The following is a 21,242-nucleotide window of genomic DNA, read 5'->3' as shown; positions in this document are numbered from 1 at the left end:
GGGCTTGCAGAAGGCTCTAAGGAGAGCTGGAGATAGCAGAGGGAAGGGGACACATCACACAGCCAGGAGGACAGAAGAAAAGGAAGCAAGACCTTCCCCTTTGAGCAGCAGTGAGCTATTACTGGCACAGCTGATTATAAGCTCTGACTGACACATGCTAAAGAGCATTCACACAAATGATGAGGTGTACAGATCTGAAGAGGTGGCACCAAGAAACTGAGCAACCTCCTGAGCCAGCACAGCAACAGCTGGAAGAGGACAAACAACGAGGACCTCAGGGTGTGGTGGTGCTTGCAGCTGAGCCACCCTCCCCAGCTAGCTGCTGCTGCGCCCGGAAATCCCAGCCTCCCTTCTGTCCTCCGCCACAAACTCCTGTCTCCTCCCTTGCTGACAAAAGCACTTCTGTGACTTCTCAGCCAGAGGATTAGACTGAAAACTGGCCTTTTCTTTTCCAGGGTTTGTTTTCAACCGGATAAATTTCCAGGCTCAGCTGACTGCAAGGATACTACTGTTAGCACAAGGTGGAAAGGGACTGTGGTGAAGCAAATTCAACTGCAACATCAGTTTTTGCAGACATTAGTCTTTCACGGTATCAGTTTTCTGCAGATTTACTTTTGACTAATTCACAGCAGGCTGGATAAATGCTAATACCCAGGAAAAGAGAAAGGGCAGGAACACTTACAGGGAACCACAGCAATACAAACTCAGATCAGCTTGAACTAAGCTCAGAATCATATTCTTATGCTGCAAGAGGCAAGCAGTGCCCATAAAACTCCTTAAAAAAAAAAAATCACTTACTTCGCTGTACCAAGTCAAACCATTGTTAAAAAAAAAATCACGACACCTTTCCCAGCCTGAAATTACTGTCTCCATACAAAAAAGGTGTTCTTTTCTATCCTGTTAGAGTTGTTTTTTACATTCTAAAAGGTATATGAAACAATGAAACACTGTTATGAATAAAATGTGCTAATGATTCAGTTTAGTATTTACTCCCCAGACCCCAGATTTGGAAAGCTATTCAGAACAGTTTCTACTGTCTGCTGATTCTCCCAAGCCCTCCACTGAACTGTCAGATGATCAAAAAGCTAAGACTAGGTTTTATCACTGAAGCACTTGAAAACTTGAAAGGTAGATAAAGTACACAGTCCACGTTCTTTTAATTAAGTATGTAAAAGATGCAGTTCTCTGCATACTACGAGGAAGTGATGCATGTGTTAAAGTCACACAGCAGCGTCACAAACTGATTACAAGTTTAGTCTTGCCAGCACTGCTACGTATCGCCTCATTTGAAAGGTATTAGTTCCCAACCTCACAAAGTCTAGCATCTTGAAACTTTTTCCACAAACCAACAATTTATTATTTAGGTAAATAATACGCAGCATACTAAATATTGTGAGCTTATTCACAGTGGGAAAGAATTTAATGCATTATCTAGACTTGAGCAGCAGGTTGTTAAAAATGTTATTTTAAAAACAAATCATCTCTTTCAGATGAGCTAATTGTAGTGTTTTCTGCTAAGTGTGTCAAACAGCAAGGAGGAGTGTATTTTTGGTGCTGTAAATCCTTTAAAAGCTGGCAGATTGCCCTACCAGGGTGTCTAAGCATGTATCACAAGGGAGGAGCAGCAGTCAGCTGACTTCAGCGCAGAGAGAAAACCAAACCAACAGAAAAACAAGGCAGAACTTTAAGCACAACTGTAATTCAGGTGGTTTAAATAAAACAAATTGCCTACAAAGATTTAAGAGGTAATGTTGGATATTCAGCATTTTCTCTGCATAGTTTTCATCTCTGGTCTGTCGCTATTTTGATCTGTATAACTTAATGCATACAAAAACGTTAACACTGTCTGATTTTTAAACTTAAATATTCAGAAGTTAGAAAACAATAGTTTTAGGGTAGTTCATGCAACTTAAAATTCTTCCCCCTTCTTCATCAAGCTTGTGAAAGGCCCAGACCTTTAGGGTAGGGAGGGAAGGATGATAATGTCTTATATAACCACCGTATCTTTGTAAAACTTTGCAATACAAATAACATCCTTTTAAGTATCACTTTCTTCATTTAAATCTGTTCATATGCTCAGTGCATTTAAAACCACTTGATCATTCTGATTCCCTATTAAGTTTACCCACTTACACAAGTATTGAAGCCGTAAATTGTATTGGATCAAATGATATCTTTTAGAAAGGCGTGACTCTAACAGAAGAAAGATGGCAAATACACCAATTTCCTTTGTAATTGGCTCAGATATTTCAATTATTCTTAGGGTAAAAGAGATGCACCTCGTTTCTTATTCAAATCATCTTACTTCCATTTCCAGTTATTGGTTTCTAATTATGCCTTTCTCTGCTAGATTTTTAGTACCTATTTTTTCTTTTCCTTTTTCTTTTTTTTTCTGTTTTCATGTTTCCTCTAAATCTTTCTAAGGAAACATGCTGAATTCTGAATATATCAGTATGAGGGAAGACCCCAGGTTCTAAACCATCTTTTTTTGTACTGCCCAATTCTAAAATGCTGAATGCAACAATATGCCAATAAGATTCAATCAACACAATTCTTCTAATTACTACCTTGTTCATGTAAAAGAGGACTTTGATGATATGGTGCTGTAGTTTAAAAAAAAAAAAAAAAAAAAAAAAAGGCAGCTAAAACAGGCATTCCTGAAGATGTACTTGCCTAGTATGACATCTAAATGCTTTCCAGAGACAGTTTAGTTTCCAAGATACTGTAATCCAAGAACAGGATATTAAATTAAGCATTTTTCTCTCCAAACAGGATGGGCTAGGCAAGAAGTCTTTATTACTGTGTACCATTTGCTCATTATTGTGACTTACTATGTTGATTTTTGCCATATACGAACATTATCAGATATGATATTATTTTTCTAATAATTGATTAAAATACAGACTAGCTATGATAGTTCCAAGTCCAGCATTTCTTATGAATGTACTAATCAGCAATAGACCTTGTCATCATAGCAAACTACTTTTGAGTTATAGTACTTCTTAATCTACTCAGTATCTACTTTTGTATTGCAGAGTGCCAATTTGAACTTCAAGCATTGCAGCATTTTAAGCTGAACATTCTACAAATACCGTTTATGCAACAACAGCATACCCAAATATGCAATGCTGCAATTTTGATTGATGAACATAATAGCAGTCCCTTGAAGTTAAATCAAAGGGTTAAATATCGTTTTTCATAGAAATAAGTTGGCTAGCACTAATTGCTGTATTTCAAGATATACCAACCTCCTCCCCGTTAGAAGCACTTCGAAAAGAAGGGTCTTCAACACCTACCATTCTCAGAAAACTTGTGCAAAGTTAAAATTAGAGAAAAGGGGGAGAAGCAGAAAAGGAGGCTCCAGAGGCAGAGGTGCCATTAGGAAAGATCAGAGTTTAGGGTAAACTTCCCTTATATTAGCCAAACATTCAGCAGCAATAGCAGTTACATGAAAGGGGAGGGGTGGGAGAAGGCAGGTATTTGTTGCCTTGTGTTTTTGTCTTTACTTTGTTTTTAGAAAGAACTGAAATCTATCATATCAACTGAATCTTGAATCAGTGTTTTATTCATTTTGCCCGAGTCTGACATTCAGACTGTAACCAACTTAAGCCTTCCTGTTTCTTAAATTTGGGAGAAAATAAAACATTTTTCCCCATCTTTTAGAAATACCCAGTATTTCAACACTTGTCAAAAAAGAGTATCAGTATACAGAAGGTGTTTCAAGTTTTCAAAAAGCAGTTGCACAAATTCTTCTGTCACAGAAAGGGTAAGGCAACTAAATATAGGGGTCATCTCACTATTACTGAGCATATTAGTAAGGAGGCAAAGATAAAGATCAAACTAAAAAATCACGTTTATTATTTTTAAAAGCAACCAGTATTTCAGTAGGGACTATTCATACCTTAAGAGATCAGATAATGTCATTGGTTCTCTCAGCCAGAGTAATGCCATATAACAAAATGAAAGGGTCATTGGCATTGACATCCTCAGTTTGTCCTTTTGGTTCTTCATTAAATGCAAGCTACCATCTACCGATCCAGAGCAGACAGAGGTGCTTTCTTTGGTTTATATTAAAAAGAAAAGAAAAAAAGTATTTGATACAATATACATACATAGTACACAGAAAATAATACAAAGGAATATACATGGAAGCTTCTTTACTCACTAGGAAAATTTTCAAATCACTAGTTTGGGTTAGTGTGTAAAGTAGCTTAACTTTTGAATTTATTCTTCTAGCAAGATAAGATAACTAATTCATGAACTGCTACTTCACTTCACTAAGATTCTGGATTATACGAAGAGAATCCATCAAAATAGATTTTTCAGTGGGACTTATACATAAACCTGGAATTCCAGAAAGCTGTTAATTCCTATACAACACATAACCAATAGTAGTTATGAGCTGCAAATACTATTTTCTATTTGACAGACAAAGGAGCAGGGGGGACACAAGGAGGAAAAGAGTGACATGCCTAAACTAACACCTCAGAGTTAAGGATTAAAACACAGAATTTAATAGTTCCCAAGTACTGTATTTTAAACTTTAGCACAGTCAGAACTATAAAAAGAACATGATTTATACTGTAGAAATTTTACTGAGTATGGACACTGTTTAGCTATCTGCCATATATTCTCTAACCACGAAAAACTATGTATTATTTTTAAAAAGTCGAAATTAAAAAAAAGAAAAAAAAGAAACTGGGAGCTGCTAACCCACCCAGCGGCCAGAGGTCTGGCACCCAGGATGAAGACATAGCTACAGATACAGATACTGTCCTGAGCCACAACTGGTCTTTGGTGCCATCTGCTGGCTTCAGAACCACTGGTGAGTAGGAATAGTGCAAGAGATTAAAGGAATCAACCCAATCATACACCTGGTGTAGACTAAAAGAGGTCTCCCTGAGAACATCCCAGAACGGCTACTGCCTATAGGTGCATTAGAGAAGAAAAGCAGTTAATCCTTTCTGTCAACAGTTTCACCTTTTATATGTATACATGTGCTTAAATGCAGCTTCATGACTGAAGCTTCATTATTATAATTTCACCTTCAACCCAATTTAAAATAATCCTCAATATATTTGCAGCCTTAATGATGGCACGCAATTTCCCTTACTTCTTCCAGCTTATTCAAGGCATGACAACACACAATTACACACATCTAACAACTCAAACTGTTTCATAGGCTTCTCTAGCAATATCTCTGTGCTATACTCAGTGGAATTCACTATCATCCTTACCCCAGAATAACAAAAATGATTACATATTAGTCAAGCCTCTTAGTGGGGCAAAAAAAAAAAAAAGTCCTTAAAGTTTCCTGTGTGTAGCAATAACAAATTAGTAAAAAATGGCACGGAAAAGGAGATCTATGAATCTTCACAATAATTTATGGTTGACAGGTTAAAAATCAATCTGGTATTAACTTGTGTTGAATTTCACTATATAACAATTGCTATGTTTGTTTAACTTCCCCAAAATGCACTTCAGTGTCACTGAGCTTTTATCCATTTCAAGGGCTTTTAGTGAAATAAGTATGACTACTTAAAGCTGAATTTAATCTCTGAAACAAGAGACTAAGAAGAATGTATCAAATTACCTCCTATTTTAAGACTACCTATCTACTTTAAAACTCTTAAAAACATTACCATAAAATGCAAACAAGCACCAAGAAAGAAAGGAGTTGCTATAGACTTCAAAAAGGAAAAAAAAATGGAATACTTTTACTATTTTTTTCACTAAACTCTTTCTCCTTGATATAGTGCGTGTGTGTGTGTGTGTCTGTGTGTAAAACCCAAGTACTGATATATACATATATATATATGAACATACAGCAATCCTTGACCTGAAAATCTTGTCATTTTATTACAATAATATAAGGCTGAAAAGTGCTTGCATCATGTTCACAGAAATGTGCACCTCCATTTTTGTACCTTTTTCCCCACTCCAAACAGGAGACATGGAGCAATCTTGCTATAAAATAGAACATCCTCCTGCATTTCCCGTTGTATTTCCAGGCCCTGTTCAACATTCAACTCCTTGGAAGGAGGGAAAAAAAAAAAAAAAAGGTGTCTTCTACTTCCGGTAGTATATAAATACTCTAGTGGCAAGTAGGACTGAAAACTCTACACTTCCCAACAACAGGTCAACAAGTTCTTCTAATTCATACTATGTGAACACATCATATATATACATACACACACACACTACACAAAAATAGTTTCTAGATATTTCACTTTATTGCTCCTACCTGAGACTTTGCCAGTTGATGAGCCAAAGCTGCAGTCAGTCAGTAGATCCCCATCACTTTCAGAGAGAGATAACAAGTGAAGAAGGCTAGGTCTCTCTGGTTCACTATCTACATCTGTACTGCTATCACATCCCTGTTTTGTGTAAATAAACCATAGTATTATCTACTGTTATTTGCTATTTTAATCTGAAGAAACTAAGTAAAGTAAAATAGGTGCAAGATCAATCCAATGATATTTAAACAAGAACTGTTCATATTTTTACTTGTCCTATCAATCACCAGTAGTTTAAAAAATTCCTGCAAAATATGCTCCTGTTTTCAAGGATTTCTCAAGATAAGAAAAATTACTAGCATTCATGTTGCATTCCAATCTGCTATAGCAACCAGAAAGCAGACAATATATAGAATTAAACCTTGATGATAACTTTAGGATAGTAGGGGTAAACAATGATAGCCAATGACATATTTTGTATTATAATTTCTGCTCTACCTACTCATTGGGTAGTACAGTCTATCTGTGCCAGAACAAAGCAGCATTTTTTAAATAAGTAATTTTCCATACTCAGAGGAATATCTTTTTTCTTAAAAATGGGAAAAAACAAAATAGCTATTTGGAATTCCATTTAGAAGACATTCCTCATGCTAAAGCAGTATTAGTGCAAGTTAGATATATAGCTTGAACAAAGAAGATTTCTGTTGTTGCAGTTTAAAAAATATGCAACTGCTCATAGGATTTGAGCTTTTCACTTACTGATAATACTTTGATAGCTTCCCCAGCTGGTCTGCTACAATATGCTTGTTGGCTCTTCTGAAGGTAACGTCTCCAAAAATTGCACAGAATTTCATCCTGATAAATATAAATAGACAATGATTACTCCAAAGTATAGAATTTCATTAACTTTTGAGAGAACAAACTGTAATTTACAATTACAATTCAGAAATCTGAAAAATGTTCTGGTCCAATTTTATTAACTGTGATAACTAAGTTTGTTTTCATATGCTCAATACTTTCAAACAGGGAGTTCTTTGACCCACTTCAAAAATCACAGTCTTTTTAAATAACACTCGTTGTTATACATTTACAGTGTGCAGACCTTACCCCTGAAGGTTACATACCTTCATTTGTGGACACACTCCTAATGCTTCCAAAGCTTCTGCTTGTTTCTTGAGTACGAACTGAAAGCCTTCACAAACATACCATTCCCAGCCTTCATCATCTATGTAAAAGAAGACAGTTTGTTTTAACCTTATGCACATTTATTTACACATAATGTTCTGTTGTCTTGGTACCAGGACTAAGATGTAGCTCTGTATTTAATAATTTCAGGTTGTGGAGCAAAGACCAGCTCCAATATTCTGAATATCCCAATAACTTTCATTTATTTGCATTCTTATTTAAGAAATAAACTACTGAACAGGATCTGTTCTCAAAAAAAAAAAAAAAAAAAAAAGTATTATCACTTCTCACAGAAAACTAGAACACATTAAAGTGGTGAGTCAAGCAAAAAAATCAAGCAGTATCACTGTTCTCTCCCATAGAATCATACAAATATAAATGAAAGAATCTTCTCAGACATTCAGAGCTTCTAGCAAAGCTCAGCACAGTATGAATCCCACACAGAAAAGGCCTGCTCCAGTTTATTCATTATCACTTCAGACTGTTACACGTACTCTTCACCTTTAGCTCTCCATAAGCTCCTTTCTACAGGCTTTTTTGGTTTTATGAATTTTCTCTGCATTTCTCAACTTCCTTTTCATTCCCACCGTACCTATGCTTCCTTATGTTTCTTTCCAATTTACTATTAGATAATAAAAGTCCTCCTTCAGGTATTTCAAATGTCTGCTTTAGCAACTGCCCTTGGACTTCACCATCTTAAAACTTATCTGCCCAAAGATTCTGTCATGCTTTAATGATGCTGGCTTTAACTGTTTACTGTAGACTCGCTTTCTCCTATACACATAGGAAAATAAGCTGCAAGAGTACAATGTAACTGCACTCACAGAATGGCCTGCGTGAAGCTAAGGATTTCTTTCATAGGGAGCTGGGGGGTGGCTAACGGCATCTCTCACAAGAGAAGTAAAAAGCAAGAAATGGTGAAAGGCTCAGACTTTAAGATCAAGACAGAATAAAGACAAGTGGAGCTGATAAGGTTGTTCTCCTTTTCACTCCTCCCTTCACCTCCCCACAATAGTTCTTTTCAAAGGAATGCAGTAATCTGCTGTCAGCACAGTACAGTGAAAATAGGTCGGCATATCACAGAGACAAAGGTATCCCTACGCTTTATTTAGCATTGTAATTTATTTTTGCTTTTTCAAGGAAAGTGACGACAACACTAAAATATCTGTCCAGCCATCCCAGTATACATGGCTTTAGCAGCAGCCTTACCATAACATTGTTACAGCATATTATCACATGTAATTTCTATTACTATTCTGAATCATGAAATAAAAAATATGGAGGTAACACTGGATGAAAGATGTAAAATTTATCTATGCGATTTTAGCTATCGTAACTGTATGAAAATTCTTTCATGTAGGTTTGTGTTCATTACAGGGCCAAGTACATGTAACACAAACTAGGCTTGTATTCTAAGAGCCAGACCACTGTTATACCTCACCTATGAGCACAGACAACTTTCCTGTTTACAGCCATCACAAGAGATAAATAAAGGGATCACCACAACTGAATGAATGCCATGGGTATTGTTAATGAGCATGGGCTCACACAAATCAAACTGACGAAAGCTAACAGATAGTTATGTTTAGTGGAAAAAACACCACAAAGTTCCCGGAAGTCCTCTGCCGCTCCGGAAGTCACTGCAGTTTGATTGCTGAAGGTGCTGACAGTGTTTGGGGGATGCACTATTTTTTTGTTCTTGCAGTCTTTCGAGCTATCTACTTTTGGTGAAGACATAATTTACTAAGTGAACTTTGGGTCTGACTCACTACAGTCACTGTTATGCAAAACAGACAAGCACATACATACCATTTTTTTCCCGCTTTCTTAAACCTTTGGCGATTGTCTGGACTCTTGTGTTACCAGTAACAACAGTATTCACAACTTCTCTAGTTCTCTGCAAAAGAGTAACATATCTCAGCAAGGAAAAGGCCAGGCCTAACTTGGACAGATTGCCCCATTGTAAGACAATGGAGGAGCTTGTTCAAATCTCAAAATCAAAAACCAAAATAATTCACAAAACATTCTGAACCTTCTATTCAAGAAAAGTATCCTGGACAGACCGGTGACATGAATCAGGGTTTGTCTACATGGGCACTGCCACGAAGCGCAGCAATACCCATGCAATGCTCCTCATGCAGCTACACTGCATACCGATACGTTACTTTAAAGTAATGTATTTTAAAGTCTGTGGGTTTTCTGCAATTGGCACCATACATTTTGATTTGAAGTAACACTTTTAAACAGCATTAAGTAAAGCATGAAAATGGGAGATTGGCAATACTGTCCTCAACTTTTAAGGTCAAGGAGAAAAATCAAACACTGCCTTAAAACAAGACTCTGCCAAAGATAAATGCCCTTCCCAGAGATAGCAGCTTGGCTCTTTACCTCAATAACATTGTGGCAAGTTCTGCAGTAAAATCGGCCTCCATCAGTAAGACCCCAGTTTACTTCTGAACACTGTACACAGCGTTCATGATAATCTTCCTGGAAAAAAAAAAAAAAAAAAAAAAAGTTTCACATGTGTTCAAGTAGAACAAATAACACTATTACTGGGTTACCACACACCTTTTGAGATTATTTACGGAACAGAGTATTTCTGCCATTTATGTTAGCTGTAACTAGATAACAAGTAATCATAGCATCCGCTATCAGCTACAGATAAGAGAACAAATAACTTCTTCAGCGGCCAAGCATCAAGTTTTGTGTATGGGAGTATAAGGGGAATAATAACCTACACCTAGAACACATGATGTGAAAATAAGAATCAGAAATAGAAGAAGGGATGAAAAGTAAGAGGTGGGAGATGGCAGCAACGTGTTTCTGGAGCAGGTAAGAAATACCCGCGATGGAGCAAAACCTGCACGAGCCCGCAGAGACAAACTCGGGAAACGGGGAGATTACTCAGAGAAATCACGGTGTCTCGAGCGTAGGGAGGGGAAAGGGGCGAGCCGACAGAGAAGACATTTGCTAAAAGCCCCCCTGGGCCAGGGGGCTCGGGAGGGGGCAGCTGCCGTGGGGCCGGGGAGCGGAGCGGAGCAGCGAGAGCCGCGCCAAGGCCTCCTGCGCGCGGCACGGGCGCCCCGGGGCAGTAGCCGCCGCCGCCGCCGTCCGCCCGCGCCGCCTCCGCGCTCCGCCGGCCCCCGCCCGCGCTGCGAAACCAGCCGCCCCCCCGGGCGCTTCCCCCGGAGCGGCCCGCCCGCCTGCCCGCCCCACACCGCACCGCACCGCGGCCTCCTCCTCCATGCCGGCGCCGCCGCCGCCGCGGGCCGCCCGCCGGAAACTGCAGCCCTCGCACTCGCGTTCCGGGCCCGCCGCGGCCCGCCCGCCCCGGGGCCCGGGCGGCGGCGCCGCGCCCGAGCGCCGCGGCCCCGCCGGCCGCAGCGGCCGCTCGCCGGGCCCGGGCAGGGCGGCTCCTTGCCGTCCTTCCCCCGCGTCGCCCGGCCCGAGAGCCGCAAGCCCGAGGCGGCCGGGCCGAGGGGCGGCGGGGCCGGAGAGGGCCCGGGCTGCCGCGCCCGCCGCGCGGAGCTCCCGAGCGGGACGCGGGCGCGGGGTTCGCGCCGCGGCCGGGCTGGAGGGAGCTGTTGGGCCTCTCGGGAAGGGGCCGTAAGAGGAGCTCCCTGAGCTGCGCGGAGCGCTCGGAGAGCCCCGAAAGAGGACAGCTGTGATTTCAAGTTCACTTTCGATTAAAAAAAAAAAAAAAAAAAAAAAAACCCTTCCAGATCTTGATACAGGCCTCTAATTTCTTGTACGCTAATAATAATGTTTAAGGATGTCTAAACACTGAGATCTGTTGCTCCAATGAATTTGCCTACGAAACCAGAGAACAGGTTTAGGTCATCCCCCCCCCCCAAAAAAAAACAAAAAACAAACAAACAAACAAACAAAAAACACCAAGTGAAAGCATGGGAAAAAATTAAAGGTAAAATATACATAGAGAGAGGTGAGGCTGCCTTGACAGCTGTGGTTGCATTGATGTTGGAGGATATGTTCAGAGCTAGAGGGGAACTCTTTATGTTCACGAAAAAAGTAATTACTCATACCTACTGTGATCTTTTCTCAGTGGGGGATGAACATTTGTAACACTCATTAGAGAGAATTATGCATATAATTCCTGACATGCTAAAAAGGTGATTGTCAACCTCACAGAAAGGTAGCTAACACTTTCATTAAACAGATCTTACCTGTGCTTTTGATTTCCATATTTTTTTGTTTGTGAAAATACTGTTCTGGGAAAGCAAGGCCATTTCATTTGATGGAAAGAATTTGATCTTTTTCTAATGAATTCCTAACATGAAATACTATCTTGAAAAAAGTCAGAGTAACTACATCTATGTTATCATAGACAAGATAACACAGATAACAGGAAGATTTGTGTTGTAGTTTGGAAGATAAGTTATAAGGTATTGATCCTACTAAGAGCTATTTTCGTGTTTGACTTGACACTGTGAGTAGTCAATGGGCTACTCAGCAGATTTGTCAAGACTGAATAGCTTGCTTAAATTAAGCAAGGCAATAACTGCTTTGATGAGGCAGGACCTTGGAGTTAGAACTTTTTTTTTGTTTTTCCTAGTTGCACCCAATCAACACTTTTGCAAATAAAGCTTAATCGTATTGGCTTAATTTGCCAATATGTCAAAACTAGAAGCCTTCCTTTTCAGTGATAGCAGTTGAAGATAAATGAGAAAAGAAGAAAAGTATGACCAGCTCTGTGGGGAGCTATAGTGGTATAATTATAGGCTGCTGTAACATGCCAGTAAAGTTTTGAATGGGCAAGCATTTTCTCAGGTCTTGGACCATCCACTTAACTTTTCAGAGCTGCATTTTCCACAGAAGTGAACTAGAGATATAAAAAGCTACTAAGCTTTGGAAGGTAATTTGAGATCCACAGAGAAAAAATATACAAAGACTGATATTGATATTACCAGTTATGTATTAGTATTTGGGGCTCTATTATAAATGCAAAGCTTGTGTTAGTATTTCTTAAGTCCATTAGATAGTTAGTGCAGACTAGTAATCTAGGCGCAAAAATTTAAAGTGCAATGGGGGTAGCAAGTCATGTATCTATTTCTTAAGTATTTTTTGAAATGACATGTATAAAACCGGTTTTTCAGCATATAAAACTATGTGTAACCTTTGTCCCTAATTACAAGTTACCCAAGCATACTGATAGGGGTATGATAATTTCAAAGCTAGGAGACAGACTGTCTTCCTGCTTCAGCTCAACTTTTCTAATTAAGATCATTATGCATAGTAGTCAGATTGATTCAAGGCTTAGAAAAATAATATGTCCTGTTGTTTCCATTGATTTGAATTTGTAATGAATTGGGTTCCATTGCTGGTATCACATTTCTGGTTCGTGACTGCAGATTTTCTACATGTGAACAAGTGAAAACTGCACATTGAACTGAATGACATGTCCCTTAGCCTGTCCCTAGGATACAGCGCATGAAACTAGGTAGATTCCAGAACGTGAACTTCTTTAACATAGATTCTCCCAAGAATCCAACATACACTTTGTTCCTTGTCAGACACCTACTACAAGGTACAAGGTTAGAGCAGAAAAGCAACCTCAAGTGCTCTAAAGACTGTGAAGATTAACACTGGGCAGATTTACCAGAATCTGGTTTACAGAAAAACATGTATAGTTATTAGCACCTATAGTTTGATTTCTGTATCTTCAATAAAGGGAATTCTCTCCATGGAACAACTTGTCTTTAAAGAAAACAAAGGAAAATTAGGAAAACAAGAAATACACGCCTTTTTCCAAACCAGATGAATTAAGCAGTCTTTAAGAGAGACTACAATATGGAAAGGGTCAAGGGGAAAAGCTGTGCCAAGCAGAACTGCAGAGGAGAGAAAGCCACAGAGAGACAGTTGTGCAAGAAGCAAACACGAGAACAGACAAAGGTGGGAGCTGCAGTGGAGAGCAGCGGTTGCAGCATGCTCGGCAGGGGAGGATAACCAGGGAGGGGCTGAGCTGAGCAGAGCTTTGAAGGAAGCGACAAGAAGCTTGAATTTAATGTTACAGCTTAGGCACACCCAGCATTGCCTTGTGATTTTTAGTGTTTATTTTACTGATTCAGTGCTCCAATTTTATTTTTTTAAAGTATAGTTCTAGCCCTGCTGTGAAAAACATGAAAATATGCCCCCAGCCATCTCAAGCAACAGAAAGCAGGTAACATTTTCTTCAAAGATTACTCAGGTTTTCTTAAGCCATTTGTAGGATTAGAGCAGCATGAAGCTGGATTTCTGATAGCCGAAACTGGCAGTACTGCACACAGGAGGCAAGGCAGCCTCACACCGTCAGCTTCTGCTTTGCACATGTGCTGCAGTCCAGCCCATCTCACACAGGAACACGGTGCATGCCACGGTGCTGCAGTTTCGCATGTGACTTGCCACACCACGGGGAGCTGGGGATATGTGATCATCCAAGTAGCTGTGTTTGCATACACAGACTGCAGGGAAGGATCTCACATTCAGATGAGCTGCTCTTGAAGGTAGGAGTCTCTAAGTGTAGCCTCACATGACCTGAAACCATGCCAGCTCGTGGTCAGCAATGAAGTTATTTGGGACGTCTGCTTGGAGATGCTGAAGGCCTGGCTGGAGCAGAGAGGCAAGCTGAAGACCTCATTCTGAGCCCTGACCACCTTCTTCTCAGACGCAATGGTGGAATATCTTTCCTGAGGAGCACCAGGCTGCTTTCTCTCTGTCCATATTAGCAGAAGTTGCATCTGCCAGTGCTCGGTGACTATGTTAGTGTAGTCGTTCAGATATACCGAGCAGGGGTAATACAAGTCTAGAAAAGAAAGTGGTATTAGCAGCTGTGGTTCAAATGAACAGAGCAGGGAGTGGGTGTGCGAGTGTCCTGTTTCACATCCCAGGCATACATAATGCCATTACTTTCTCCTTTTTCATATTTTATTAAACAGCTAACATGAAACATTCCTTCAAGTTATAGTACTTTTAATTGTATCAGATTGTGTCTAGTTTCTGGCTTTACTGTTAGCAAACTGCAAAGCCTACTAGAGGAGCTCTGGAGCTCCAGTATAGCACTGTGCTCCTGTAGAGCCCCGAGGATAATTCTCAGAAGTGTTTAACAGACAAATGCAGTAGCATTTTTAAAGGAATAGAGAGCCACCTTGTGGAGCTGGGATTCATTAAGGGGTTCAAAATAATGTTACCGGGAACAACTACTCAGGTACAGGAATTCAGATTTAAAAGAGTTCTGTAGGTTGTTAATCTGGAGAATATGTACATGCTTGTACATATTCAATAAATGCACAGTGCATATCACACAGCTCCTCTGCTGATTAAAGCCAGGTAGCAAAGAAAACTACATGTGGGAAGTGGAAAGCAGGACTGTAATACTGAAGGCAAAATGCACAAGTGGCAAAGCCAGGGAAGCACAGTAGTTTATTAATTATATTGTACCAAACCCTGGTGATGTTTTTCTTTTCTTTCTTTTCTTTTTTTTATTTTTTTAAGTTTATGGTCCTAGAAGCATTTTTTACTGTGAAACTAATTAATTCTTCAAAAGTTTTGGAGTCATTGCTGTAGATTTCTGTTACTGGCTTACTTTATCCTGCAGTCACTTGTTAACATCAACAGTTAAAACTGCCAGGGCTCAAATGCCACTGAGTGCTCTGTGACCTGAGAAATAGCAAAAATGGGCCTAATCCTTAACTAAACGTGTTCCCTAGTCATTGTGCCTGCACAGAAGTAATGAGTAGTCCTGCGGCTATTTAAAAACCCTGAGGCTGCAATAGGCACTATGGCTCTTCTACCGTTTCTCTCCCATCATTTCTCACGATGAATCTTGCCCATTTCACCTGCCTGTCATTTCCAGTATGCAGATAACAGCGGTACCAGTTTTACCAAAACAGGAATCTTTTATTTTCTTCAGTACCTTAATGCAGAAGTAATTTATTTATTAATGCAGAAGTAATTTAATAATGCAGAAGTGCTTTATTTTCAGCACTGTGTCATTAGGTATGTCTTAATAATATATTTTATATAAACACACATTTTAAAAGTCTGGCTAAGTGATAGTACTTAAATATCTAAAGAAATACACACAGAGAAATGGAATTGTGATATTAGAGCCATTATCTAAGTGCTAGAGATGCTACTGTTGAGATAAATGGGCTGGCTCAGGTAATCAGACTGGTTATTAAATCATGACACAACAGAGTTCAGAACAGGACTAGCATACTGAGCAGTCTTGCATGCTTTTACCCATCTTCCAGTGAGCTACGTTTCAGCTTCAGGAGCTTTTTAAATTAATTACACACTAGTAGAACTCTAAGTTAAATTACATTTCAAAAAATATACCGCATTCAAAGTCACTGTTAACCAAACAATCATTAATATTCCAAACCATGCTGCAGTGTGTACACAGTGCATCCAGCATGAGAAAGCATTCTTTTTAGGCCAAGCCTTAGCAGACAAGCCCAAAATATCCTTTATGCTGAACACAGTTCAGTTTTTCCTTTTGTTCAAATGTTTTGGTAAATAGCAGGTACTTATTGGTATCTTTAATGTCACTTCAGATTTTTTTTCCTGTAATTAAAATGTAGTCACCTCTGAAATGGCGTATGAAAGCACTGCAACATGCACAGAAACACACTGGATGAGGTTATAGCAAGGAACCAACGACTTCTTTTCTGGTTTCAAAAAATGTAAATTTCCTTAAAAAAATGCACATTCTGCTTGGATACTTCATTCCATCATTCCATGGATCCTGCTAGGGGCAGTTTTCCAACATTTGTTCCAAAAAGCATGATCAGAGAGTCTACATTTGAATACACAGAAATAAAGGAGAGTCAGGTAGGAGAACACTCCCAAGTTTTGGATTCAAACCTGGCCTTTCCAAGTTGCCTCTGTCAAATGGAGAATCCAGTAGGATTCAGGAGAATCCAGAAGAACTGGTAGGATCACCTCACCCAGGATGCAGTACTCTTCAAAACTGACACGCATGTTCAACATCACAAAGGACAATTGATAAGAGTTAATGTAAACTAGACATGATCTTGGAAAAGTGAATGTTCAGCAAAGGAAATTGAACTAAAAATAGTTTTTAACATACCCTTAAACAGTAATAAAAATTAACATATCTTTCTTCAATTTCTTTTCCTACCACAATAAACAACTTTTATTATAGTTTTTGTCACTAATACTCATGCAGGACTACAGAGTTTAAAAGGGGAGTTTAAAAGCATATACTTGCAGTTCTAACTACAGCATTCAAACAAATTGCAAACACTTAATTGAAAAATGGAATTAAGTTTCTAGGAATCTATGCAGAACATGAACTATTTTCTTTTCTAGAGGAGGGCTATAAAAAGTAGCTGTGATTGCCATTATAATAATGGGTCCTGACCAGAACTGAGACCTAACTGAGACTCCTTGACAAACTGTTTTTATACAGTGAGTTGAATTGCAGCACTGTACAGTTCTAGCCAACCTCTCGCTTAAAGTAATGCATTTACCAGCAACAAATAGAAATAGGATGAAAATGCTAAAGCCTCTTTTTAATAGAGATTTTGTGCAGTAAGAATGAAGAGAGGAAAACTAGGGGTGAATCATGCTCTGTTTTTATTCGGTTCATTGATATATTTCATCTTCAGACATTTTTAGTTTTTAAACGATACAGTCTCTGCTTGAGAACAGTGATATAATTACAACTGAAAATTTTCCATCTGGTGGCCTAGTTAAAAGTATTCATTGTGTTTCTGCACTTGTTATTTTCCTGTTTTTTAACACAAAATTATTTGGTTGCTCATTAAAATGTAAATTTCAAGATCCCGTCCCACACCCATTAAAGCAGAGAAAAATTTCCACTCATTTCAGTGGATTTTGAATTATCCCTTCTAAACACTGACTTGGGCTAGGTGTATGTATATATATATATTGTAGGACTTATCACAGATTAATATATTTAGCCTTAGCTCACCCTTAGGAATCAGAGAAGTATCACAGTCACTACTTTCAGCTGAATCAGTACATCTGTACACCATAATTTCTCTTAGTCAAATCAGTGCACAATCATGTAGTGTTTTATTCTGCTTATTATTGTATCAATGACTTTTTTTTAAAAATCATTTAATTGTCCCTGTTGTATTTTTATTACATATTTATTTATACCTTCTTTTACAGTTCAGGCACATTACAAACATAAGTAATGAATTCTCTTACAGTCCTCATTTCTTGTGTTATCTTTTCAATGTTTTTTGTTGGCTCTAGTGTTTTTAAAAAATAATCACTCTATTTCCCTAGACGTGCTACGTACCTAGCATGCCTCATCAAATGAGATCTTCTCCAAAAAGGCTTTGAACCAGAGGCAGGATGCAAATCTATGACCCATGGAAAGCTACAGGAACCCACCCTTGCCTAGAGGAAAAGCCAGCACATACCTGTGCAGTAAAATCACCTTCACTTAATGGGTGAGAGCCTGATCACACTCTCTAGGTAATGAATGAAATTGTGCGGTCTCATGGATTGTGGATTTGGGGCTTGATTTCACACATTTTTTTTTTTTTTCAGTGATAACCAAATAAATGCTTTCTTTCTCACAGGAATGTAATGTGTGGTGAAAAGGCCACATGCGCAAAGTAATGATGTCTTCACCATCTTTACTCTATTTCTTCATGTTAGCCACGCAAGTAAGACATTGCATTCTAATTCAAGAGTATATCCTAGATAGGGAAGGGATACTTTAATTATTCCCACTGATTTTAAAATCCTAATGTATTCTAAATATCCTTCACAGTCATTAGAAAGGAAGAAGGAGATCTTAAAGTCAGGTCAGGAATCTTATTTTCATTTTGTCCACGTTCATATGACAAGGGCAAGCAATCACAAACAAAGGCATAAAGAGCATACACCCATCCCAAAATTGCTCACATCATTTAGGTGATTTAAAACAGTAGATAAAGATAAGTGATCTGCATAGAAGCAGCTTTAGGTGACCACAAATGGATACTGCTGTTTAATTCAACCCTCTCTCACCCTAAACAAGTCTGTTTTTGCAGCAGTGTTTATTTTTATGAGGGAGTGCTAGGAAAAAAAATCCATCCTCCTCCAGATTATCTGCTTCAATGTTGTGAAAATTCAGTATTTCCCCAGCCTGGGAATATAGTCCTCCTACCAACGCTCTGTGTTTTGCAGTGTTGCCAACATTTGTTTGTTAGTTGTTTTTTTTTCCCCTGTAACTCGCAGCATTTTGACTGGGGTTGGAGCCGGTCTCCCAAATGGGAGAAGCCCTGCACAGTTCAGTCCAGACGGGAAACCCCGTCTGATCAGCATTTCCATCTCAAGCGGCAGTGAAGTGGGGAAGCAGAGATAAAGCAGAAATGGGTATTTGAAGGTTTGAATAAATAAACTGGAGGATTGTGGCAGAGGAGTGATTTTCCTCTTTTTATATTTTTTTTGATACTGAAAAATGAAAATGTTGAGAAAAATATAAAAATCTATGTGTGAAAGGGTTTCTTCAAAAATATGCAATGAAATAATTTTTAGATTGAAATGTTTGAAGAAGTGACATGGTTACCTATGCTTCAATCCATCAACATAAATGCTTTTCTATAACTAATACACATTTCAACCTTTTTCACTTCACTGTCAAAACATACTGAATTACACTTCTGTTATTGTACTCTTGGCTTAGATACTGGTGGCCAAGCTTACTCTCAGTCCTTACTACTGCAAAACTTTGTAACCTCTCAGGTACAGGAATTCAAAAATAGGAAGAGCCCATCAGTTCAGGGTAGCTTTGTTTTCTCTCACCCATCTTTTCTTTTGTCCAACATCAGGCCTGAAAAGGTGAAAAAAAGCAGCCCACTGTATTTCCCCAATTTTTTTAAGTGACATGGACACACTGAGCAGCCAGAGCAGTGCACGTGGTGTTGGATGGGTACCTCAAGGAGGTCTGATGTAAGGGCTGTGAATGGAAAGGGGAGGCAGATGCAGGACAGGCGCTTCTGCATCAGAGACTAGATTCCAGTAATTTGGGAGATATCATAGTCTTCACATATAAACACACGAGAACAAGAAGGAGCTTGAAATATGAAGAGACAGATCAAAATCCATGATCTATTACTTCTTCTTTAAAGTGATACAGGCTAGTTACTAGGTACTTGGAGCTTGATGAATGATTTTTGAATTTTCAAGGTGACAGTCCTTGACATACTTCACATTTGGTAAGACAGAGAGAAATCATCTATATACGCCTCTTTCCTTGGTGGATTCTTTTGCCTGGCAAACATATGGTCTGCACATACAGGGTGAAGACGTGAAATTGTTGCAGAATTAACATCTGAAGCTCTTTGTCAAAATCTGCCCACTTTCTATCCTTATTCATTCAAAAATCTATGAGAAAAAACAACACAGGTTATTATCAGTTAACTTAGCGACTTGCAAACTTGCAGGAAGGTTCTTTTAACAAGATTATATAATGATGTTAAAATTTATAAAGTAAGTGTGAAATATCTTTAAAGCATAGGTTTACAACAAGAGAAAATACTCATATATGACCCTTCATTTCAAAAGAGTTAAGAAGGTGCTGGCAGACGCATAGAGATTATCTCCACCCACACAGGAAAACGTACGGAGCTGAGTAGCTCTGTTACAGCAAATAAGGAAACAAAACAGTCTAGCCCAGAATTACCCCTGTGAAGGAAGAGGTGCAGTCTTCTGGGTAACAGTGAGTTTCCATCCTGGCAAGCAGATCAGAGACCTGTGACCAGCCTGAGAAGTCTGAATTCTCTGTCCTTGCATTCTCATCTCTCTTTGGATAGGCTGTAGGCACAGAGAGAAAGCGCTACTGAAACATATACACATATTACGGCTATTAAAAAAAACAACAGGACAGTATGAGCCGGGTTTTTACAGCTTCCTCTGATGTCAGTTGATTCTGTGTAGATGAACTGTCTCAGAGGTAAGTGCCCAGTGCAGAAACCTGTCAGATGTTGCACAACACACGCCAACATCTGTGTGAGGTTGGTACTGGAGTGTCCAGGTTGACAGAGCTATTGGATAGCTGTTACTGGGTTTGCTAGGCACTTTCCAAACAAATGATGTCATGCATTCCTTGTTCCAAAGACTTCATCATTTAGGAAGCTTTAGGAAGCTAAAATAATACATGAGGAGAATGGGGAGAAGCAAAATTAATTGTTTATATATCTATGTGTATTTAATACATAAGAGCACACAGCTCTCCACTTAACCATCACTTTCTGAAAATATTTTGTATTAAGTATGGCTTGATGAGAGATTAATGCACAACTTAAATATTCTCTTGGCCTGGCTCAGAAATATGTCCTAAAGAACCATCTTCTGACAGAGCATTTTTCTAAGTCTTCATTGGAGGCAAAAAACATATAGCGAGATGCATGTTTGCTAATTTTCTTGCAGTTGCCAATTCATGAACTGTGGAATTATTGTGAGTGTATTTACTGAACCCCAGGAGTTGTTGCTGTTATTCTGCCCTGTGTATTTATCATCAGAAGGTGAGGAAATAAATGATTTTGAGCATAAAGTTCACGAGTGATCTGGTCATGGTGGTCAGTACGTAATGATCTGGGAGGAATCTGTCATTTGTAACACACATACACCACACTGGGTTGTTTCTTCTGTTCATCTTTCCGTCTCTTTTCAGTGGAGGTCTCCAGGTCACCTTTATCTTCTAACTCCAAAGACACAAAATGAAGCACATGAAGGAGACATTTTCTTAACTCTCAGAAGTTTCACTACAAGACCCTTTGGGAACAACTGATCACACTTCATGAAATTTCCTGTTTACTCCAACACCTGCCTTCTTTT

General features: G+C 39.0%; 1 protein-coding gene and 1 long non-coding RNA gene across 3 annotated transcripts in view; one reads left to right on the top strand and one right to left on the bottom strand.

Moving 5' to 3' along the window:
• TAF1B (TATA-box binding protein associated factor, RNA polymerase I subunit B) overlaps positions 1 to 10,687 on the bottom strand; it is a 49,174-nt gene extending 38,487 nt beyond the window's left edge. For both annotated transcript variants that reach the window (XM_062571148.1, XM_062571147.1), the window contains exons 1-7: positions 10,650 to 10,687; positions 9,810 to 9,908; positions 9,231 to 9,318; positions 7,361 to 7,461; positions 6,996 to 7,091; positions 6,245 to 6,377; positions 3,902 to 4,058 (exon numbers count right to left, since the gene is read on the bottom strand). In XM_062571148.1, coding sequence (XP_062427132.1) covers positions 3,902 to 4,058; positions 6,245 to 6,377; positions 6,996 to 7,091; positions 7,361 to 7,461; positions 9,231 to 9,318; positions 9,810 to 9,908; positions 10,650 to 10,667 — 692 coding nt within the window. In that variant the 5' untranslated portion in view covers positions 10,668 to 10,687. The remainder of the gene's footprint in view (positions 1 to 3,901; positions 4,059 to 6,244; positions 6,378 to 6,995; positions 7,092 to 7,360; positions 7,462 to 9,230; positions 9,319 to 9,809; positions 9,909 to 10,649) is intronic.
• On the top strand, positions 10,140 to 20,897 carry LOC134138830 (uncharacterized). The gene is made up of 3 exons (XR_009958027.1): positions 10,140 to 10,253; positions 17,700 to 17,891; positions 20,835 to 20,897. It is a non-coding gene; the product is annotated as an uncharacterized LOC134138830 (long non-coding RNA).
• Positions 20,898 to 21,242: the final 345 nt, after the last annotated feature.

This window comes from Rhea pennata, chromosome 3, assembly GCF_028389875.1.
Source record: "Rhea pennata isolate bPtePen1 chromosome 3, bPtePen1.pri, whole genome shotgun sequence".
NCBI lineage: Eukaryota > Metazoa > Chordata > Aves > Rheiformes > Rheidae > Rhea > Rhea pennata.
This window is presented reverse-complemented; position numbering and strand designations above follow the sequence as displayed.